This window comes from Oncorhynchus nerka, linkage group LG20 (genome assembly GCF_034236695.1).
Source record: "Oncorhynchus nerka isolate Pitt River linkage group LG20, Oner_Uvic_2.0, whole genome shotgun sequence".
Lineage (NCBI taxonomy): Eukaryota > Metazoa > Chordata > Actinopteri > Salmoniformes > Salmonidae > Oncorhynchus > Oncorhynchus nerka.
Window position 1 is genome coordinate 72,599,393 of NC_088415.1, and position 24,141 is coordinate 72,623,533.

Consider the following 24,141-nt stretch of genomic DNA (forward strand, 5'->3'; position numbering starts at 1 on the left):
ATCTTCGCCAAAGTAATAACTCATTTTAACAAAAAAATCCAAATTCAAGCTTCATAAGTAAATGAGCAGTTTCAAGCAATTGTTACATACCAAAAGACCAGTAGGCCTATGCTAGTAATTGTTGCCCCATTGTTGGTGAGCAGTTCATATTCTTGATCGCCAAACAATTTTTGGAGCTGCATATTTATTTATTATAGCAAGTTATTTTAAGTTATTTTATTTTCTATCAAATTGAGTCTCAAGTAATACAATTTGTGACTCGAGTCTAAGTCATGTGACTCGAGTCCACAACTCTGTCTGAAAGTGTTTTGAATTGTGGAGCGATAAGAAGCCAAAACATAGACTCATTGTAGGGCACCCACCAGAGTGAAAAATAGAAGCCAAACACTCATGACAAGTTCAAGAAAAGTAAAAAGCACAGCCTTGATTAGCTTCGATTGTTTGCCATCACACTGGCACAGTACGCTAAACAGTAGCTGGTGGCTATAATGAAAGACCACTACCTGTTCATTAACTTCTAGAGCTTGAAAATATTAGTCAAACAACATTGCAAAAAGGACAATCATAGCCAAGTACGGCATACGGAGAGACGGAGAGAGAGATGATAATGGGTTGACAGTAACATAGGAGACTGTGGTTCTCTCCCAAAGACAGTTGGCTGAATCAACCAACCAGCCTCTGTCTAATTGGGGCAGAGGACATAAGGTTTGGGCCCTCAGCGGGCCAATCCCTATAAGCCCATGGCCACGGCAGACAGGCAAGCAGCGATGGAGGTTGAACTGGACCACATACAAGCCCTGTGCCTTGCCAGCTGGATGGGTAGCTGAACAGAAGGGCCTGTACCAGCAAATAGCTTGACTGCCGGCCCCAAACTGGACCTTTGATACAAGCAGCAATCCTGGAAATGAATCCGATGCAGGATGTTTTATAAAGAAGACTGAGGAGAGAGTGCTGTTTGTCATTGAGTCAGGATAAAAAATGTACTGTCCGACTATTCATGTGTGTGTGATTGAAGTAGACGGCCATAGACTAACAGATCGCATTAACAGCATGTACTATACAAGTCCAATAGCAAGAACAGTGCTATTCTCTGTAATTACATATCACATTTAATGTCACATTTCTAATCTCTAATATCTGACAGTCAATGTGTTCAGATGGATTAGATGGAAGGCATCAGGAGCACTCAATAACATTTCATGATTACAAGCAGCAACATTAAGGAACCTCAACTTTTTTCATTTTGTAAGTGACTTGACGCCATAGCCTTTTTCTTGTCTGGCGCCTGCCACCAGGAATTCTCTAACTAGTGCATCACTGCTACTTATTCAATGTGTAAATTAAGAGGCTGCCAGTGCAGTTTTTATTGTACAGTGTGGCCTTAGCAGTGTCTGAACATGAGCAATACCAAGGATACTGCTGCTGGGTTCCTCAACCTGCTACGTTCCAAATGGCACCCTATTCCCTATATAGTGCACTACTTTTGACCAGAGCCCTATGCAATTTGAGATGCATCCGTTGACCTACTTATACCAGGAAATGCACTACATGGCCAAAAGTATGCTCGTCGAACATCTCATTACAAAATCAGGGGCATTAATATGGACTTGGTCCCCCCTTTGTTGCAATAACAGCCTCCACTCTTGTGGGATTGCAATAGGCTGATGCTAAATACACTACATGGTCAAAGTATGGGGACACCTGCTTGTTGAACATCTCATTCCAAAATCATGGACATTAATATGGAGTTGGTCCTATAACAGCCTCAACTTTTCTTGGAATACTTTTCACTAGATGTTGGAACATTGCTGCGGAGACTTGATTCCATTCAGCCACAACAGCATTAGTGAGGTCGGCACTGATGTTGGGCGATTAGGTCTGGCTCGCATTCGGCATTCCAATTCATCCCAAAAGTGTTTGATGGGGTTGAGGTCAGGGCTCTGTGCAGGCCAGCCAAGTAATTCCACACCAATCTCAACAAACCCTTGCTTTGTGCACAGGGACATTGTCATGCTGAAACAGGAAAGGGCCTTCTCCAAATGGTTGCCACAATGTTGGAAGCACAGAGTCGTCTAGAATGTCATTGTATGCTGTAGCACTAAGATTTCCCTTCACTTGAACTAAGGGGCTTAAACCGAACCATGAAAAACAGCCCTAGTCCATTATTCCTCCTCCACCAAACCTAGATTTGTCCGTTGGACTACCAGATGGTGAAGAGTGATTCATCACTCCAGAGAAAGTATTTCCACTGCTCCAGAGTGGTGAGCTTTACACCAATCCAGGTGACGCTGAGCATTACGCATGGTGATCTTAGGCTTGTGTGCAGCTGCTCGGCCATGGAAACCCATTTCATGAAGCTCTGATGAACAGTTATTGTTCTGATGATGCTTACAGAGGCAGTTTGGAACTCGGTAATGAGTGTTGCAACCGAGGACAGACGATTTTTACACGCTACACGCTTCAGTACTCAGAAGTCCCATTCTGTGAGCTTGTGTGGCCTACCACTTCGCGGCTGAGCCGTTGTTGCTCCTAGACATTTCCATTTCACAATAGCAGCACTTATAGTTGACCGTGGCAGCTCTAGCGGGGCAGAAATTTGAAGAACTGACTTGTTGGAAAGGTGGCATCCTATGACGGGGCCACGTTGAAAGTCACTTAGCTCTTCAGTAAGGACATTTTACTGTCAATGTTTGTCTATGGAGATTAGATGGCTGTGTGCTAGATTTTATACACCTGTCAGCAACGGGTGTGGCTGAAATAGCCAAATCCACTCATTTGAAGGTGTGTCCACATACTTTTGTATATACAGTTGAAGTCAGAAGTTTACATACACGTAGGTTGAAGTCATTAAAACTCGTTTTTCAACCACTCCACACATTTCTTGTTAACAAACTATAGTTTTGGCAAGTTGGTTAGGACATCTACTTTGTGAATGACACAAGTATTTTTCCAACAATTGTTTACAGACAGATTATTTCACTTATCATTCACTGTATCACAATTCCAGTGGGTCAAAAGTTTACATACACTAAGTTGACTGTGCCTTTAAACAGCTTGGAAAATTCCAGAAAATTATGTTATGGCTTTAGAAGCGTCTGATAGGCTAATTGACATCATTTGAGTCAATTGGAAGTGTACCTGTGGATGTACTTCAAGGCCTACCTTCAAACTCAGTGCCTCTTTGCTTGACATCATGGGAAAATCAAAAGAAATCAGCCAAAAATTCAGAAACAAAAGTAGACCTACACAAGACAGGTTCATCCTTGGGAGCAATTTCCAAATGCCTGAAGGTACCACGTTCATCTGTACAAACAATAGTATGCAATTATAAACACCATGGGACTGAGCTAACTCAGGGCAGATCGACAAAAATGTACATAAATGTACATATGTACATACAATTTGGTATTGCCAGTGTTCTTACTTTTGCAATGATGCAAAGCTTCTGGCTTTTTACAGCTCATCTGCTTTCTGGCAATCATTTGAGTCAAACCAATTGATCTACCTAAGTAGATCTTTGGATACACCCTGACCTTTGGATACACCCTGAGACATACAGTATATCTCTATCTGTGGTTCTGGATACACCACGAGAGGTCTTGCTTCAACAATGATTTTTCTGCACAATTTTTGACTTTTTCGTCTTGCAGTTATTCCCCATCCTGTCCGCATTCTGATGTGCTATTCTAAATGCCAACCTTCACAGCCTTCATCCCAGTCTACCAAAAGATCCAGATTATGTACAATATGAGCTGGCCTTTGAACTGGTGGATGTCTTTCCCTAGACTCTCTCAATCTACTGTAATTACTGTAAACTGTTCAGCTGGAGCTGAAATTAACAAGCTCTGGCAATATTGCAGCCTGAGCGCTTGGAGCAACAACCACTAAAAACAACGTTTTCTGTTTACTTTGATTGTGACTAAGGCAATATAGAGAGGGAATCTTTTGTCTAAGCTACTTTCTTACGCTTAGCGAAAACAACAAAGCACAACAATCGTCTAAATTGTGCTGGCTTTGTTTGAAAGGTGCAAATGAAATGGGGCAGCTTGAAATGGGGGAAATGTCTCTATAGCATCTGTATGGGTTTTGTTTGTTTAATTTGTCTCTAGCTCTACGACTCTTGACAGCACCCTCAGACATTCAGCCACTTTAACATAATCAACAAAAAGATATTCCTCAGATTCAACCTTCCAAAAACATTTCAGTCTTGACCAGAAAGAAAAAGTACCCAGTTACAAAATGTACTCAAGGTTAAAAAAAAAGTATTTAATTCCTCACTTTCAAATGGACCTAAATTTAATCCAATCTGAAGTTTTTAATCGAGCAATGTTGTTGAAACCAGGATTATGTTTGTCCTTAAGCAGCTAATCAAGTGTTGTTACATGTTTTAAACTGCATTAATTCCAATTAAATTAATCCTCCACAGCCTGGGTCTGTCACAAATGTTGCTCATGATTACAGAAACAGCATTTAAAATGTAAACACCTTCTGTCAACCATATTAATGGCTAATTTCCAGATTAAACAATATTCCAAAAGTCAAAGACAACTGTCAAGCAACCGTCAGGGATTATCCGTTGCAAACATCATTGGTCTATGTTGGATTAGCCAAGACAAGGCACAGAAGGGGCACGCCATCATTTTGGCATGTACTGAACATTTTGGGGTGGTTGGTACAATATGCCTGCTTGCTTCATTTTTCACCTTTGGTCTGTTCACTCGGGGCCAATGGTTCACACGCACACTGCTGTCAAGAAGGCAAGATGGCTCCACAGCGAGGATAAATAATGACAGATTTGATACAGGACGAGATGAGGGATTTACAACTAAGTTTAGACATGGGTTGAAAAAGACCACTTGCTTCAGTAAAAGAGCTTTAAATGACTCAAACGGTTACGTCATCATATCTACAGTAAAAAATAAAATGTATACAAATAAAACTTCACTATTACATGGCCAATTGGAAAAACTTTAACAAACAACCACAATTTATTCAGCATTTAAATAAAGATTTTCTGTCATTTATGGAGCTCATCTCAATGACTGGTAACTGATTGGTAAATACTAACAGCTGTGTTGAACATTGATTCTTTAGTTCTCCTGGTATTGCACCACAGAGAGTTCTATATGGACACGTCCGAATGTAATTGGAGGAGCTGAGGAGTTGTAATTGGGACTCTGGACTCCTGAATGAAGGAGTCAAAGGTTCAAGTCTCAAGTGGGTCTCTGCTAGACAGTAGACACTATATAGATTGAAAGGTTCAGCTGTGATTCAGCCACTGATAGTACTGTAAATGAGACTTTCAAGGAGGTTTGTCTGAGGCACTGTACAGCAATAGTGTTATTTTAATTAGTTGGAATTCTGACTTTATCCAATGCATATTACTGTACCGCCTTTCAGCCCTACACACACACACACACACACACACAAAGTATCAGTGGTGGAAAAAGTACTCAATTGTCATACTTGAGTAAAAATAAAGATATCTGAATAGAAAATGACTCAAGTAAAAGTGAAAGTCACCCAGTAAAATACTACTTGAGTAAAAGTCTAAAAGTATTTGGTTTTAAAGATATTTAAGTATGAAAAGTAAATGGAATTGCTAAAATGTACTTAAGTATCAAAAGCAAACGAGACGGCACAATTTTATTTTACATTTATATTGACAGATAGCCAGGGGCACACGCCAACACTCAGCTATAATTTACAAACAAATAATTAGTGTTTAGTGAGTCCACCAGATCAGAGGCAGTAGGGATGACGAGGGATGATCTCTTGACAAGTGTGTGAATCGGACCACTTTCCTGTCAACATGTAATGAGTATTTTTGTGTGTCAGGGAAAATGTATGGAGTAAAAATTACATTATTTTCTTCAGGAATGTAGTGAAGTAAAAGTAGAAGTTGGCAAAAATGTAAAGTAAAGTACAGATACTCCAGAAAACTACTTAAGTAGTGATTTAAAGTATTTTTACGTAAGTACTTTACACCACTGCAAAGTATACAACCTTATAAATCAATCAGGGCATTTATTTTCTTTCAAAGGAAAATACTGTTTACATTTCTGCTAGATCTCTGAGTAGATCTGTCAGTAAGACATGCCCATGATAGACAACACCCTGTGTAGAGCATAACATGATGAATATTAATTACTGTTTTGACCTAATACATCATGGCTCATCAGCCCTGCAAAGGAAAAATCATTTCACGAAGACAACGGTCTTTGGGGATATCATTGGATACAAACATTGAACACTAACATCCACATCATTGGTCTGTGTAGTCCACTACAGTGCCTTAATTACATAACGCAGATACTAGATGATATAGCTGTAAATCCTCTAATATGCTCCACCCGGCCGGTCCACTCAGGCCCTGTGTCTCTGTTGCTCCATATGACTTTCTAAACGCTTCTATTTCCCCACAGGGCCTGAAACTGATACAGGCATTCTGCCTTTTCTCACATTAGTACTGCCTCCTTTCTCCCTTCCCTCGCCCACTCTCATATCCCCTCTCTGTATGCGTCCCAAATTGCACCCTATTCCCTGGCTTTATAGTGCACTACTGTTGACCATATGCACTATGAAGGGAATAGGTCAAAAGAAGTGCACTATAAAAGGTATAGGGTGCTTTTTGGGATACACATTCTGTCTTTATTGTTACGTCCTGCTGGCCAGAGGCAGCATGAATCCTCCAATGGAGACCATCCCTGGCGCACATGATGCACATTTAATTTGTCGGAGTAGGATGAAAGAGAGGCGAGGTCAGGGCTTTGTGTGTGTGTGTGTGTGTGTGTGTGTGTGACACACTGCAGGGCCAAAAGACTCTCCAACCCCTATACATCAGAGAACACTGTAACACCAGTAATCCTTTTAACTAATCCATATTAAATCTTTCAATATGGTAATCCGCTAGACATGATGCCCAATGGCACTTATCAGTAAACATTTCACTTATACACCCTTATGACATGAATAATTGAATCCAATGGAAAATAATTGCAGTATCCAGGGATAATGACTATTAACTATTGATGTAGTAAGGGGCTGTGGTGGCAGTACCTAGCTACAATGCGGTACATTATGCATCTACACATCACAGACAAACTGAAATGGTCCACCCAGACAGACAGTGTGGTTAAGAAAGAGCAACAGTGCCTCTTCAACCTCAGGAGGCTGAAGAAATTTGGCTTTTCACCCAAAACCCTGACTAACATTTACAGATCCATAATCGAGAGCATCCTGTTGGACTGGATCACCGCCTCGTACGGCAACTGCTCCGCCCTCAACTGCAAAGCTCTCCAGAGGGTGGTGGGGTCTGCACAACGCATCACCGGGGGCAAACTACCTGCCCTCCATGACACCTATAGCACCCGATGTCACAGGAAGGCAAAAAATATCATCAAGGACATCAACCACCCGAGCCACTGCCTGTTCACACCACTCATCCAGAAGGCGAGGTCAGTACAGGTGCATCAAAGCTGGGACCAAGAGACTGAACAGCTTCTATCTCAAGGCCATCAGACTGCTAAACAGCAATCACTAACTCAGAGAGGCTCCTGCCTACATTGAGACCCAATCACTGGCCACTTTAACAAATGGATCACAAGTCACTTTAAACAATGTCACTTTAAATATGGCCACTTTAATCATGTTTACATATCTTACATTCCTCATATGATATGTACAGTATATACTGTATTTTATACCATCTACTGTACCTTACCTATGCCGCTCGGCCATCGCTCAACCACATATTCTTATTCACCCCTTTTAGATTTGTATTTATTAGGTAGTTGTTGGGGAATTGTTAGATTACTTGTTAGATATTACTGCACTGTAGGAACCAGAAGCACAAGCATTTCGCTACACTCGCATTAACATCTGCTAATCATGTCTATGTGACAAATTAAATTTGATTTGATTTATAAACTGGATGGTTCGAGCCCTGAATGCTGACAGTCGTGGTATATCAGACCATATACTACGGGTATGACAAAACATTTATTTTTACTGCTCTAATTACATTGGTACCAGTTACCAGCAATAAGGCACCTCGGGGGTTTGTGGTATAAGGCCATGGTATATTGCCATATACCACACCCCCTTGGGCCTTATTGCTTAACTATATACTAAGCCCAACATTAATGTACTGTATGCCGACACTGATGTGAGACACATTGTTAAAATACAGAACTCTCGTCATGTTATGATCATGTCCTGAACCTATGGCAGAGCAACACTAGTAAGTCCAGTAACTATAAAGAGATATTTAATTTTAATTTTACCTTTATTTAACCAGGCAAGTCAGTTAAGAACACATTCTTATTTTCAATGACGGCCTGGGAACAGTGGGTTAACTGCCTGTTCAGGGGCAGAACGACAGATTTGTACCTTGTCAGCTCGGGGGTTTGAACTCACAACCTTCCGATTACTAGTCCAACGCTCTAACCACTAGGCTACGCTGCCGCCCAGATATGTAGGCCGTCCACACACAGTACAACTATAACGACAGAAACATCTACATCGTTCTAATTGAAGTGAACCGGAGTGTTCACACTACAATGATAACTACAAAAAGAGTGGAGAACGATAACGAGCTATCGTTTAGATCACTTTATGAGCTATTTTTTCCACCCTCCGACGATAAAACATTGACAACCAATCAAAAAAGTGTTCTATTGAAGCCTTCTTGGTTCTAGGTGCGCGAGAGTGCTTGGAGAGGAGAGAAGGCAGAGCACATGGTAAACTTGCCTGAATAAATGAGCATGTTTGAGCATATTGGTGGCCACGTTAATTATAAGACCAATCGGGAGAATGAAGATCCACAAACACAGCATGAGAAGGACATTTTTTCCGATAGTATATGTTATTGTCGATACATCCTGACAAAATACACACTATGACTAGCATGCCAATATACCTTTATGGACCTTGTAAACTGTTGAATAGACCATTAACTCATCCAAATGGTTACATAATAAGGCTGTATGGAGTTATTTCGGCATGAAGCATTCAATACAGGACGTTTGAGCGGTTATTCAAATGAGCCTACATCACTACAGCTTACAGCCCTAGATAATGATTGTGTACTCACTTGATAACAACAATACTTTCCTCATTGCACTGTGTTGTTGTAGCCTAGGTAGAATAATGTTACTGTCTAAAAAGGTAGGCCTAATCAATAGTGGAGCTTTGCATGTCCGTGGCTGAAGAGCGCAGCCGGGAGGAGCGCACTTTGACAGATTCCTATTTAAAGCCCTACTATTTAACTAATGAATGACATACTATTGAGCTAATATTTAGCTTCTTACTTCGTCTACACATTTCTAGCCTCTCTTCCAGTTGTTCCTGTGCGCTATTCCTCTTCACGTGAAAGCCCAGGAAAAGCTATAGGCTACAAAATCTATAGGACATGTATTTATGGCTTTTTTATACCAATACCCTGACTACACTGTTCGCATCGCATGCGCGAGCGTTGCAAAATACATTTAGGAATCTATGTTATTCAATTATTGCACCCACATTGCTCGCGCACGTCAAAGAGCGTCTGCGTTGCCAAGGGCTAAAATAGAAGTAATTTCTATTTCTGAAGCAGATCGCGCTGCAAGTCCTGTCTCTCCCATCTCCTCATTGGTTTATAGAAGCAGGTACCCACGTGGGTGATTGAAAGATGAACTGTTGCCGGTTGTCATGGTAATACTATGAAAGTTTAGATGTCAATCCCCATAAATTCAACGATGAAAAAGCCTGGAAGGAGGAGATTGACTAGAAACGGTTCGGTTGACCGTTTTATGTGTGGATTAATATTCGGAGTAGAGGACCTTGTGCATTTCAGGTAAAATAACAACTCAATGTTTATATCCCAGGGCAAATTAGCTAGCAACAGCAAGCTAGCTAAATAGGACAAATTAGCTAGCAAGTGCAAGCTAGCTAGCTAAATTGCCATACATGTTTAATGCTTTTCGACCTGTCCCCAAATTAATATAATTGGTTCAGAGTTTGTTTTGATATTTTAACCTGGGTGTCGAGATCGCGTTTGGTGTGGGGGGGACAAAATAAATGTATGCACGATGGTGCTCGCGCGCAGCCGGTTTGGGTTCCGTGTAAGCCTAATAGGCTTTTTCTGGAGAGAAGCAGGCTTGCTCTTGCTAATTGGTGAATGTAGAATAGGGCTAGGTCAAATGAACTGTTGCACAAGACAGGCAGAGAGATGAGCACAATGAAAAAGAGGATCCAAACTAATTGACAACCATTAGAAAAATGGAAATGACTTGAATTGCTACATTTAAATATGAGTTTCTATGTTATTTTTCATTACATGTACATTGAAGTATTATTTGCAGTTGTCACGATGACAGTGAACACCCTGAAGCACTGATGAATGGTCTCTGTTATCACCTGATTAACAGGCCTACAGTGTGCAGTAGGATGCATTGATCAGCTGATTGAAAGATAAAAAGATAAACGGTCCATTGGTTATTATAGTTATCGTCATAGTTATCCTTGGTGTGGATGGCCCTTAAACCTGACCTTTTCAGCTGTTAAATATCAGTCTGCAGTGTCCCTTCATTCTGAGGCAGATTGTCACTCAAACAATTCTTCATTTCATTTTATGCTAATATATTTAAAAAAACTAAAAAACTTTAATTGAGGTTTCTATTTTTAGCTATATGCCTGACTAACAGTTCCAAAGTCCAACGGGATTGTTTCATTGGACAGGGAATATCTGCTGTCACATGATGGGAAAAGAAACGGCTTATTACTGTATCTGTCTTTCCTCTTGTCTCCTAAAGCCATCTTGTTTTGACATTGAGGACATTTTACATTGAGGATACAGTGATATTACATCTTATTTGACTTTCACAACCTTCTTTCCAGCTATCTTGCCAGTTTGTCTGCTTGTTGAAACTACACTAATCAGACAGTTGATGATAATTGATCAAAGCTGCCACTCTGTCAAACTGTGGCATGCTACAGCCAATTTGACTGACTTAGAATTATAGCTCTCAACCAAATATAAAAACGTATATTTTACAACACTCTGATGAAGCAATACTGCAAATGAGTCATGAGAGGTAGGGGAGGGTAGATATTGCTATACTTGATCGAGGATATATACAATATGAAACTAAATCTATATTCTCAAACCAAAAATATCCACATAGGAATCCTTGGTCATAAATTAACAAAATAAATTGATCATGGTCGCAATAATGGCAAGCTAACATAATGTGGACTTCTAAAATGTCAAAGCACAGCAACATCAAACTATAATGCATCATACCATCTGTACAGTGCCAGCCAAATCATTCATACTATTATTTATAGTTCATGACCATCCAGCTAAGCTTATTGTATTAACAGGTCCAGGGTTAATCCAATAGGGCTGTCTCAAATCCTCTGATCTTTTTCATGTGCAATGTACGTACGTACAGGTTAAAACTGTCATTCTGCATACCTCAACAAGCATTAGAGACAGTATATCAGAAATAAATAGATCAATTATAAAGCCAAGCCATGTCTCTACAATTCCTCTTTTTGAGAACAATACACAGGCAATATGGTATTCTATATGAAGTTATGCAAGCAGCAAGATGAACATCCACAACATCACACCTGCTCACACCCCCATATCCAGCGTCCCCATCACTCTCCGCCACATGGCCTGAAGCTGCACCATTTTGTTTCTCTCAGTCACCCACACACACTGTCAACATTTAGATAATAAATCATTTTATCTCTCCATTGTGTTACCAATGGAGGATTGGTTGATTTCCAGTTTTTAAGTATACGATTTTTCAAGATGATTGACGAGAAAAGTGTCATCCAACCCATCGGGTATCTCACTACACCCCCATATGCATGTCTTCAAATATGCAGACAGGCAGATTAAAAGTACATTTACAGTGTAATATTTCTGACAGCCAACTTTCTTATTCCGACCTTAACTTTTGGACTTTATAGCATTCCCAGAAGACATTGATTAGTGAATCATTGTTAGTTTTACACATAAGACATGACCCTGCCGTTGTGCTGTAGAATGTGTAATAAATTATATACATTAGTTTATACTGGATTAAGCGTTTATTTTCGTTAAATGTAATTTCGTTAGTTACATTTCAACATTCCCTCCATTGTGCCAATATATACTGAACAAAAATATAAACGCAAAATGCAACAATTTCTAAGATTTTACTGAGTTACAGTTCATATAAGGAAATCAGTCAATTGAAATAAATTCATTTGGCCAGAATCTATGGATTTCACATGACTGGGCAGGGATGCAGCCATGGGTGGGCCTTGGAGGGCAATAGGCCCACCCACTGGGGAGCCAGGCCCACCCACTGGGGAGCCAGGCCCAGTCAATCAGAATTAGTTTTTCCCCACAAAAGTATATGTTCTTTTTAAGTCTTCATTCCAGCTGTTTAGATTTTTTTTAAAGAGATTGTCAGTTGGATAGGCTATCCGCACAGTTTTTAAAATATTATCTATCATATGAATATCCTTTTCTGACTCAAATATGATTCCCTTAAAATGTATCTGATGTCCACGAGATTTAATATCAACATTTCTTGATATGAAACTTTTAAGTTGCATTTATATGAAAATATTGGTCAGTCCAAAATATATTTTTAATTCTGCCATGGAAATAAATGTATTTCCTATTAACAAGTCATTTATGTGGACCAATTTCTTGGTGAATTCTGAAAAGCTATCTAAGGATATTTTCATAGGGTTATGTTTTTAGGGAGTAATATTGGTTCTTGTAGAATACATTTCATTTTCTTCCTTATTGTCATTGTGTTCTTAACTATGAAGTTGTTCATGTTCTTAGCTTTCTCCTTTGAAAATAGACACATAAAAAGATTCTGAGTATGAGCATGTGCTTCATCAATATGTACCCATTGTTCCTCTTTAGTTAATTTAACTATATTTCGCAAGTAAAAGCCTTGGGTGGCGAGTTGATACCATTTCATGTCTGGAAGTTTAAAACCATCCTCAGACTTAGGAAGATGTATAACGTTCCTTTTATCCCAGGATGGTAAGAGCAGCAAAGATACTCTATGTGGAGGCCTTTGTAACCTTTGTTAAAATGTTGTAACCAATCCAATTGTCTGGCTTTCCCTTCTGTTGCTGTGGCTTGGTGAAAGAGCGACGACGAGAGAGACTAAAACAATTCTGTAGCCTTGCAGATGACAATGTCATGCCTCTGTTTTGTCATGGATCATTTAGAAAGCAAGCGGTTCAACTAGTTAGGCCAGGCACATCTTAATGGTTTCCTGGGAGTGGAGGAGGAACGGAGGGGATGGAAGCTATTTTCAATCCTAAGACACACAAACCCGGAGCCTTGCTTTGGTGTTCATTGATTCTGTATCCACTATTTTCCACGAGACACTGACCTGATGCGACAATCGTAATACCGACGCCCCATTAAATATCTGGATACATATATTTACTGAATCCTTGGCTGTGATAGGATGAGGATAAGAAACCATCTCATGTATATGCAGTTAAAGCACCTGCTATGCTGTTATGGTGTCCAGAGCACATTAGTGTCATTGTCAGGGTCATTGTGGATGTCTCGCTGGGTAATTGACAGTCACAGTATTATTTAACACATTGCAGTTTGTGGAGATAATAAACTGTTCACTTTTCAGAGCTCAGTAGTTTTCTTTTACAGTACATATGTCATAACATGACCCGCTTCCGAATTCACCTTCTGGGCTGAGATCGATGATGGTCTAGGTTTGCTCCAGGAAGCCCTTACAAACCGGTACAGTATTTACTCATACGGAATGTGAATAGATGGAACAAATGAATAGATGAAACATTGACTTCTGGTGGAACTCATAACAGCCCCATACCTCCACTATTCTCTGTTCTAGGATGAGAGGGCAAACTAAACGGAGACCACACTCCTAAAAACACAGCGTTCTTTCTAGCCACCCAGAACATACGATTGTTCTTAACAAAACCGTGCAGCCCCCTTTTCAACATTACCCTATTAAACTTATATGAGGGTGCTCATTAAATATACTGCATCATGAACTGAATATTCACTGAGCATTCAGAAGGTAGCATGCGGGAGGCTGGGGGGTTAAGGGGTAGAAGGTGAAAGGCTGGGGGGTTGAGGGGTAGAAGGTGGGAGGCTGGGGGTTGAGGGTAGAAGGTGAAAGGCTGGGGGTTGAGGGGTAGAAGGTGGGAGGCTGGGGGGTTGAGGGGTAGAAGGTGGGAGGCTGGGGGGTTGAGGGGTAGGGTGAAAGGCTGGGGGGTTGAGGGTAGAAGGTTGGAAAGGCTGGGGGGTTGAGGGGTAGAAGGTGGGAGGCTGGGGGTTGAGGGGTAGAAGGTGGGAAAGGCTGGGGGGTTGAGGGGTGGGGGTTGAGAAGGTGAAAGGCTTGGGGGTTGAGGGGTAGAAGGTGAAAGGCTGGGGGGTTGAGGGGTAGAAGGTGGGAGGCTGGGGGTTGAGGGGTTGGGAGGCTGGGGGGGGTAGAAGGTGGGAGGCTGGGGGTTGAGGGCTGGGGGTTGAGGGGTAGAAGGTGGGAGGCTGGGGGTTGAAGGTGGGAGGGGGGGTTGAGAAGGTGGGAGGCTGGGGGGAGGGGTTGAGGGGGGTAGAAGGTGGGAGGCTGGGGGGTTGAGGGGTAGAAGGTGGGAGGCTGGGGGGTTGAGGGGTAGAAGGTGGGAGGCTGGGGGTTGAGGGGTAGAAGGTGAAAGGCTTGGGGGTTGAGGGGTAGAAGGTGAGGCTGGGGGGTTGAGGGGTAGAAGGTGGGAGGCTGGGGGGTTGAGGGGTAGAAGAAGGTGGGAGGCTGGGGGGTTGAGGGGTAGAAGGTGGGAGGCTGGGGGGTTGAGGGGTAGAAGGTGGGAGGCTGGGGGTTGAGGGGTAGAAGGTGGGAGGCTGGGGGGTTGAGGGGTAGAAGGTGGGAGGCTGGGGGGTTGAGGGGTAGAAGGTGGGAGGCTGGGGGTTGAGGGGTAGAAGGTGGGAGGCTGGGGGGTTGAGGGGTAGAAGGTGAAAGGCTGGGGGGTTGAGGGGTAGAAGGTGGGAGGCTGGGGGGTTGAGGGGTAGAAGGTGGGAGGCTGGGGGGTTGAGGGGGGGTTGAGAAGGTGAAAGGCTGGGGGGTTGAGGGGTAGAAGGTGGGAGGCTGGGGGGTTGAGGGGTAGAAGGTGAAAGGCTGGGGGGTTGAGGGGTAGAAGGTGAAAGGCTTGGGGGTTGAGGGGTAGAAGGTGAAAGGCTGGGGGGTTGAGGGGTAGAAGGTGGGAGGCTGGGGGGTTGAGGGGTAGAAGGTGGGAGGCTGGGGGGTTGAGGGGTAGAAGGTAGAAGGTGGGAGGGTTGAGGGGTAGAAGGTGAAGGCTGGGGGTTGAGGGGGGAGGGTAGAAGGTGGGAGGCTGGGGGGTTGAGGGGGTAGAAGGTGGGAGGCTGGGGGTTGAGGGGTAGAAGGTGGGAGGCTGGGGGTTGAGGGGTAGAAGGTGAAAGGCTTGGGGGGGGTTGAGGGGTAGAAGGTGAAAGGCTGGGGGGTTGAGGGGTAGAAGGTGGGAGGCTGGGGAGGTTGAGGGGTAGAAGGTGGGAGGCTGGGGGTTGAGGGGTAGAAGGTGGGAGGCTGGGGGTTGAGGGTAGAAGGTGGGAGGCTGGGGGTTGAGGGGTAGAAGGTGGGAGGGTTGAGGGGTAGAAGGTGGGAGGCTGGGGGGTTGAGGGGTAGAAGGTGGGAGGCTGGGGGGGTTAAGGGGTAGAAGGTGAAAGGCTGTGGGGGTTGAGGGGTAGAAGGTGGGAGGCTGGGGGGTTAAGGGGTGGAAGGTAGCAGGTGGGAGGCTGAGGGCTTTAGTGATGATGCTCAGCAGATATTTATATCTTCCTTCCTTATTGAGAGAAGCCCTCTTCCTCAGAACTACCCTGCCCTACCCCAGCCCCAGACAGGGAAACACATAAATAAATGCAAAACCCCAGTGTCACACCACCATTATTATGGGAAAAGACTCAAATTAAAACAGTGGGGGGAAAGAGGATGAAAGAGGCAGGAGAAGTTTGAGGATGAATAAGTAAAGAGTTCTCCTCTTCCTGTCTGAAGCGCAAAGGAGCAGTGCATACAGCAGACAGTCACTTACCGTACACTGTACTTTACTGTGACGGGAGGTACCATCACTAATGGGGTCACTATAACCTATACTGAGAGCTTTAGTGGTGAATCTACTGTATGAGCTGGATATGCTGGATATGGTGCCATGCACTGAACCCCAAAGTAATGCAGTATGCCAACTTTTGGCCTGGAAGCTAAATTCAGATGTAAAAGTCTTAAAGATTTGAAAACCACCACTGTGTAAGCACAGAAAAAGTATTTTGATGATGGAAGCAGGTAGACATTCCGGTACAACGGTGTCCTTTCTCAAAGCAGTGTAATAGCTTCGTTCAACTGACTTCCCAGTAGATATAGGTTATATGTCATCCCCAGACCTGGTAATTACTGCATGTGCTAAGCAAACAGCCATCCATAGCATCAACTTTACCCTCTCTCTCTCTGAGCTGTGCTCATCCTTTTAGAAAGCAACACTTCCACAGCAGTGTGATCCCACGAGGAGAAATCCAAATGAAAAGCCAGGGAAAAGGACTAGAGCTGTCTCCTCTATTGGGGTGAAGTGACAACCCAGCAGCATGCTACATTAAGGTTGGTCCAGCGCCCAGTGGCACTAAGACTGGTCTTAGTATTAGTACAGCAGGGAAGTATGACCTCTTTCTACACAGATCAGTGGTTCTGAGCTTCTGAAGACAGGAGGAGCAGACCAAGTTATGACAATAACCTCAGCACAAAGGCTCATTGAGGATACTGTAGGTGTGTGTTCAAGTTCAGTTTTTAACCTAAAGTAGACAACTCACTCTTTCCCATCTATTCTAAACCATGTCAACATATGAGTTAAGGAGTTTTGACGGCATTATCGGGGGAAAAAATATACATTAATCAACCTATGGGTTGGACACCAACCCTAACATGGGCTAAACAACAGCACTGCACTGAGTGGGTACTATTCCAGCAATCATAAAACACTGCTCTCTCTACAACTCTGTGGTCCAAATATTCCAATATACTGCCACCATGACAGATATTTCCTTCCTCATGGAGAAGAGACGTTTTGCCATTACAATTTCTTAATTTGGTCGTTAGGGGTTGTGGAGATTGCAGACCCGTATTGACAGCTGACTTACTGCCATTAATTCCTCCTCGTCCACGAGAGAGAGAAATAAGAGCGTGAGAGAGAGAGAGAGAAATGCGAGTGTGAGAGTCAGGGAGAGAGAGAGACAGGGAGAGGGAGATGGAGAAAGAGAAGGCTGAGATGGGGGGGGCGTCCATTCCAAAACAAGTAGCACCTGTCAGCTGGGTTGGGAGGCTGGAGTCTCCCATATCTCCCCTGGCCAAGGCCTCCTCTCCCTGGGGCCTCCATCCCTACCTCTACCCTCAACCACCATCTATCTATATGCACCAGGCTGTGACTAAAACAGAGGTATTCTGCACCCAGGCACCTACTCCACTGAGAGGATAGGCAGGGCAGGGAGGCAGCTAGCTACCTGGGCTGGCCATGATGCACTACACCATGAAGCCTCCTCTCACTCCATGCCAGGGAAAGAGCAGGCAGTCACAACATTATATCAAATCTAATTCAAAAGAAATAGTCAAATTAGAGGCCTGGTAATACAATGCATGATGTACACTATGAATAGTTGATTCAAATTAATCTGACTAATGAACCCTTATTCTGATTTGGGAAATTGGTTGACAACAACACATTCTTTCTCCATCCAAAAATGTAGGCTATCAACTGGACATATTTATTAATTTGAAATGGTTGGTTCAATTACCATAATTTGCATAAACAGTAATCATTTCTGTATTCAGGCCCAAACTATAGATCCATGATACTTGGTCAACAGAAGCATCCGGTATCAAAGTGTGAGAACACTTTCCGAATATGCTGAGCTCAGCAAGAACACAGTTCAGCCACAACTTGATAAGCCAATCATCTTGTTCATTTTTTCCACTTTGAGCCTGTCATAGTGGGGTCATTAAAACAAACCACCCAGACAACAGTAGATAAGCTACTTAAGCCTAACTACTGCTGTTTCTCCAGGCAGACATTTCTGTAGGAAAGTGATTATCTGAGAGAAGCTGAGGTAAACCGACAAGAACAACACAGCTCAAAGCTTGCATCTATCTAGATGGACATAACATGAGGTAACGAATGAAAGTCAACGTTGGAGCTCTCTTCTTTGCAATGACATACATATGGATTGCGGTTAAGCCCATGCTTTGTAACAGGCTTTAGAGCAAGTCCATCAACCACTCATTGAGGTCGTGTGGGAGGGGTGTGTGCGTGCTTACGGGGATGTTTGCGTGCATGCGTGCTTGTCTGCGGAGTGAATGGCAACCCCTCAGAAGTGCTGATGTGGCTCCCAAAGACATCTCAGTCAACAACCGAAAACTCAGTGGAAACCCAAATAAATAATAGGGATGCACATGAGATAAAGAGTCGGTTCCCCACAACTCCCTCTCCAGCTCTACTTAAAACTCATTAGCAGGAGCTGCGTGGCAAAGGCCTGGTGCTCACATGCATATACTGTATGATTGCATAATTAACAGGAAAGGCCTCTCAATGACATGAAGGAATATGAAGGAATTATTCCTAAGGTAATTAGTATTGCAATAGCTTTAAATTAAGTCTGCTGGAAGCCTGAAAGCATAGGAATAACTAAAACGCCACACAACTATATATCTTAGTTGACTGTGTTTTCCTGTATTTGAAAGAATACTGCTGTGTTTGTCAGTTATACTTTAATTTGGACTACATGTGTATCTTTAGATGAACTATTACAGGGGAGAGTGCTGATGTGAAACCCATTGTATGTTTCACCCGGGCGGGACAGAAAATCCTACAGAAACACTAGCTTTTACAGTAATTGGGGAAAACATTCCATCCACCACGTTTTAGAATGGAAAGTGGTTGCCAAAGAGAGTCTGCTGCTCGAAGACATGCAGGTCTTCTATTCATCTATTTTCAGATTACTACACACTATACTAATTAGAGTAATTAACTGTTACCAAATCCACTTTTTCAGATTGAATAATGATTATGAGCTGTAATTAGTTTGCTGGCCTGGTTAAAGCCACAGTAGGACAATGTAAAAAGTATGACTATCACAGACGCAGGTTTGATCCCAGGCTGTGTCACAGTCGGCCGTGACCGGGAGACCCATGAGGAGGCGCACAATTGGCCCAGAGTCATCCGGGTTAGGGGAGGGTTCGGCCGGCCGGAATTTACTTGTCCCATTGTGTTCTAGCGACTCCTTGTGGCGGCCGGGAGCCTGCAAGCTGACCTCCGTTGCCAGCTGGATGGTGTTTCCTCTGACACATTGGTGCGGCTGGCTTCCGGGTTAAGCAAGCAGTGTGTCAAGAAGCAGTGCATCTTGGGAGGGTCATGTTTCGGAGTTGCAGGGATGGGACAAGACTGTAACTACCAATTGGAAAGAAAATGGGGTAAAAGTACAAAGAAATTAAACACATAAATACAAAATTAAACATGACTATTGCCCTGTAGCACTCACATCTGTAGCCATGAAATTTTTTAAAAGGCTGGTCATGGCTCACATCAACAACGTCATCCCAGAAACACTGGATCCAGTCCAATTTGCATACTGCCCCAACAGATCCACAGATGACACAATCACTATTGCACTCCACACTGCCCTTGCCCACCTGGACAAAAGGAACACCTACGTGAGAATTAGGCCTGACCCCATTTAGTCAACTGGTCAATTGTTTGGTCGATAGTTTGTTGGTTGACCAAGATTTCTTTAGTCGATCAGTAGCAAAAAAAAAAAAAAAAATGAATGGTGTACAAGACACCTGTCTGAGTCACGCCTGTCTGAGTGGACTAATCCATTATGGAGGCTGTGGGGATGGCACAGTCCATCAGTCTGTGCTACTGAAATTATATATGGTTATATTACGTAAGAACAATGGTGCAACACTAATAAAAATAATATTACTTTATAACAAATGCATTTTCTCCTGCGTTGGATAGTGGTTGCTGTCCGGGGTTCTGAAACACAGTGCGCTGTTGACTTGGCACCTTTTCCTAGACCATGTTGCTATGTGCATATTAGCAAAGTTATCCAGCATATTGGTGTTCTGAACAATGGAGGAGGAGGCAGCAGCCCTTGCCTTAATTGACAAAGAAAAGTGAGGAGAGAAGAAATTCCAACTTAATTAGGTCTATAATCAATAGCCTAAGTGTGAAATGAGCCTGTCTTTATAAATCATCCATGCACAGTACACGTATACTGTATCTACAGAAATACGACAGATCTTGCTTTTGTTGCCTCTTTGAGTGTTTGTTTAATAGCCTACTGGTTCCATGAGCACCAAGCCTCACACAAACACAACATGTCGAATAAACAATTTCACAAATGCAACTGTTTTTAATCTTTTCTATGCTGTAATAAAGGCTTTACACTCTTTTTTTCATTAGAACAGTCTCTCTGGTGTTATTTATCATTTATTTAGTGTTGTTTACACTGTTCCAAATTGTCTGAAAAATAATATTTATAATAATAATAACAACACTGTTCCCCGGGCGCCAAAGACGTGGATGTAGATTATAGCAGGCCCCCGCACCTCTCTGATTCAGAGGGCTTGGGTTAAATGCGGAAGACACATTTCAGTTGAATGCATTCAGTTGTACAACTGACTAGGTATCCCCCTTCCTCCTCCTTTTTCTTGATCTTCTTCTTATTGTTATTATTACAATTATTATTATGATCATCATTATAATAAGTTTCATGATCATAATAATAAGTAATGTAATTATCATTAGTAGGCTTAGTACAGCAGCTTTGGGTCCCGTGTGGCTCAATTTGTAGAGCATGGCGCTGGGAAAGCCAAAGTTGTGGGTTTGAGTCCCACTGGGGACCAGTTTGAAATCTTATGAAAAATGTATGCAATCACTACTGTAAATCGCTGTGGACTAATGACTAAAATGTAAATGTTCTATAACCACAATCGAGCTGTAGGCCTAAGAGCAGTTTTTCAGGCTCCCCCTAGTCATTTGAGTGTCTTAATTATTTCATCAAACAGTGCGCTTACAGCATCAGACAAGCTCAGTGCATATAGTCGATTTGAGTAATACACAAAATGTTGACCAATAGATTGGTCAAAGGACAGACAACTTATTTTTTTTGTCGGGGACAGCCCTAGCGAGAATGTTGTTCATTGACTACAGCTCAGCGTTTAACACCATAGTGCCCTCCAAGCCCATCACTAAGCTAAGGACCGTGGAACTGAACACCTCCCTATGCAACTGGATCCCCCAACACGGGGGCCATTCAGGGGTGCGTGCTTAGTCCCATCGTGTACTCCCTGTTCACGCATGGCTCCAACACCATCCTTAAGTTTGCCAGTGACATGGCGGTAGTAGGCCTGATCACAGATGACAATGAGACAGCCTATAGGGAGGTGGTCAGAGACTCAACAACCTCTCCCTCAACGTGAGCAAGACAAAGGAGCTGATCGCGGACTACAGGAAAAAGAGGGCCGAGCATGCCCCCATTCACATCAACAGGGCTGTAGTGGAGCGGGTCGAGAGCTTCACAGTCGTGAAAAGGGCACGATAACGCGTATTCCCCTTCAGGAGGCTGAAAAGATTTGGTGCGGGACCTCAAATCCTCAAAAAGTTATACAACTGCACCATCGAGAGCATCCTGACTGGTTGCATCACCGCTTGGTTGAATAAGTTCTCGGAATCAGACTGCAAGGCTCTACAGAGGATAGTGCATACGGCCCAGTACATCACTTGGGCCAAGCTTCCTCCCATCCAGGACCTCTATACCAGGCGGTGTCAGAGGAAGGCCCTAACAATTGTCAAAGACTCCAGCCACCCAAGCCATAGACTGTTCTCTCTGCTACTGCACAGCAAGCGGTACCGGAGTGCCAAGTCTGGGACCAAAAGGCTCCTGAACAGATTCTACCCCCAACCCATAACACTGCTGAACAGTTCATCATATGGCTACCTGAACTATTTGCATTGGCCCCCTTATTTTATTTTGATTTAATTTTTTTTTTAAATCACTGACTCTCTTGCATAGGCTCGATGTACACTCACTGGACTCTAACTACACACTCACACATACTACACTGACACTTCAACACACACATACACATGCATTTTGACGCCACACACACACATAAACATACATTCACATTCCTTCACACTCTTCACATACGCTGCTGCTACTCTCTGTTTATTATCTATGCATAGTCACTTTACCCCTACCTACATGCACGTATTACCTCGACTAACCCGTACCCCTGCACATTGACTCTGTACCGGTACCTCATGCCTCGTTATTGTTATTTTACTATTTTTCCTTTAGCACATTTTTCTTACTTTATTTAAACTCTGCATGTTGGTTAAGGGTTCGCAAGTAAGCATTTCACGGTAAGGTCCATACCTGTTGTATTCGGCACATGTGACAAATACCATTGTATTATATTTGATACTGGTACCCCGTGTATACATCCAAGTTATTGTTACTCATTGTGTATTCATTATTACTTCTATTATTTCTCCATTTTCTTTCTCTCTGCATTGTAAGTTAGTAAGAACTTCACTGTTAGTCTACACCTGTTGTTCATTAAGCATTTAACAAATCAAATTTGAATTGATTTGAGTATGGTTTGGGTCGGCACCCAAATGTGAAAAATGTACTACTTCATTAGTCATTAGTGTAAAGGGGGATCATCACCTACCCAGACCAGGTGGTATCTCCGGGCATGGTGGTATAGGTTTGGTAGTTGGTGGCGTGTGATTTCCCTCAGGTCGTGCGCTGGGCAGCAGCTGGTCTGCAGTGGCCAGGTAGCTGGCGAAGGTGGCGTTGGGCCGGCTGAGGTTGTAGTAGTAGTGGTGTCCGCTGCGGCTGGCGTTGCGGCCGTTGTTGAAGCGGCTGAAGATCTGGTCGAAGCGCTGGCTGTAGACGTCGAAGTAGAGGATCATCATGATGACAAAGTGCACCAGGCAGAGCAGCAGGACAGCCTTGCAGATGCGCTCCAGGGTCCGGCCTAACATCAGCCGAGTCATGGTTGAGCCTGCCGCCCCTGCCGCACAGTCTAGGGCATCCGCTCGGTTGGTCACACCCCTGGGCCTGGGCTGGCCTGGACAAATGCTGCACGCTGCCTCACTCTATCACCTGTGGGAGGGCCAGGGAACAACATTACATTATGTTCACACTAAATTTATATTTTGTTTCCGTTTAAGTAAATTAGGCCCAACACAGGAAATGAGAAGCAAATCACAGTATCTGTATATGCCGTGTACAGTGGGGCAAAAAAAGTATTTAGTCAGCCACCAATCGTGCAAGTTCTCCCACTTAAAAAGATGAGGTCTGTAATTTTCATCATATTTACACTTCAACTATGACAGACAAAATGAGGAGAAAAAAAGTCCTGAAAATCACATTGTAGGATTTTTATGAATTTATTTGCAAATTATGGTGGAAAATAAGTATTTGGTCACCTACAAACAAGCAATATTTCAGGCTCTCACAGACCTGTAACTTCTTGTTTAAGAGGCTCCTCTGTCCTCCACTCGTTACCTGTATTAATGGCACCTGTTTGAACTTGTTATCAGTATAAAAGACACCTGTCCACAACCTCAAACAGTCACAGTCCAAACTCCACTATGGCCAAGACCAAAGAGCTGTCAAAGGACACCAGAAACTAAATTGTAGACCTGCACCAGGCTGGGAAGACTGCATCTGCAATAGGTAAGCAGCTTGGTTTGAAGAAATCAACTGTGGGAGCAATTATTAGGAAATGGAAGACATACAAGATCACTGATAATCTCCCTCGATCTGGGGCTCCACGCAAGATCTCACCCCGTGGGGTCAAAATGATCACAAGAACGGTGAGCAAAAATCCCAGAAGCACACGGGGGGACCTAGTGAATGACCTGCAGATAGCTGGGACCAAAGTAACAAAGCCTACTATCAGTAACGTGCTTCTACACCTGCATTGCTTGCTGTTTGGGGTTTTAGGCTGGGTTTCTGTACAGCACTTTGAGATATCAGCTGATGTACGAAGGGCTATATAAATAAATTTGATTTGATTTGAT

The 24,141-nt window shown here is 43.1% G+C and overlaps 1 protein-coding gene across 1 annotated transcript in view; it reads right to left on the reverse strand.

The window, feature by feature from the left end:
• Nucleotides 1-24,141, reverse strand: part of LOC115103087 (beta-1,4-galactosyltransferase 2-like) — a 156,303-nt gene that overhangs the window by 115,582 nt on the left and 16,580 nt on the right. Inside the window, exon 2 of the mRNA XM_029623710.2 lies at nt 22,782-23,218. Coding sequence (XP_029479570.1) covers nt 22,782-23,109 — 328 coding nt within the window. The 5' untranslated portion in view covers nt 23,110-23,218. The remainder of the gene's footprint in view (nt 1-22,781; nt 23,219-24,141) is intronic.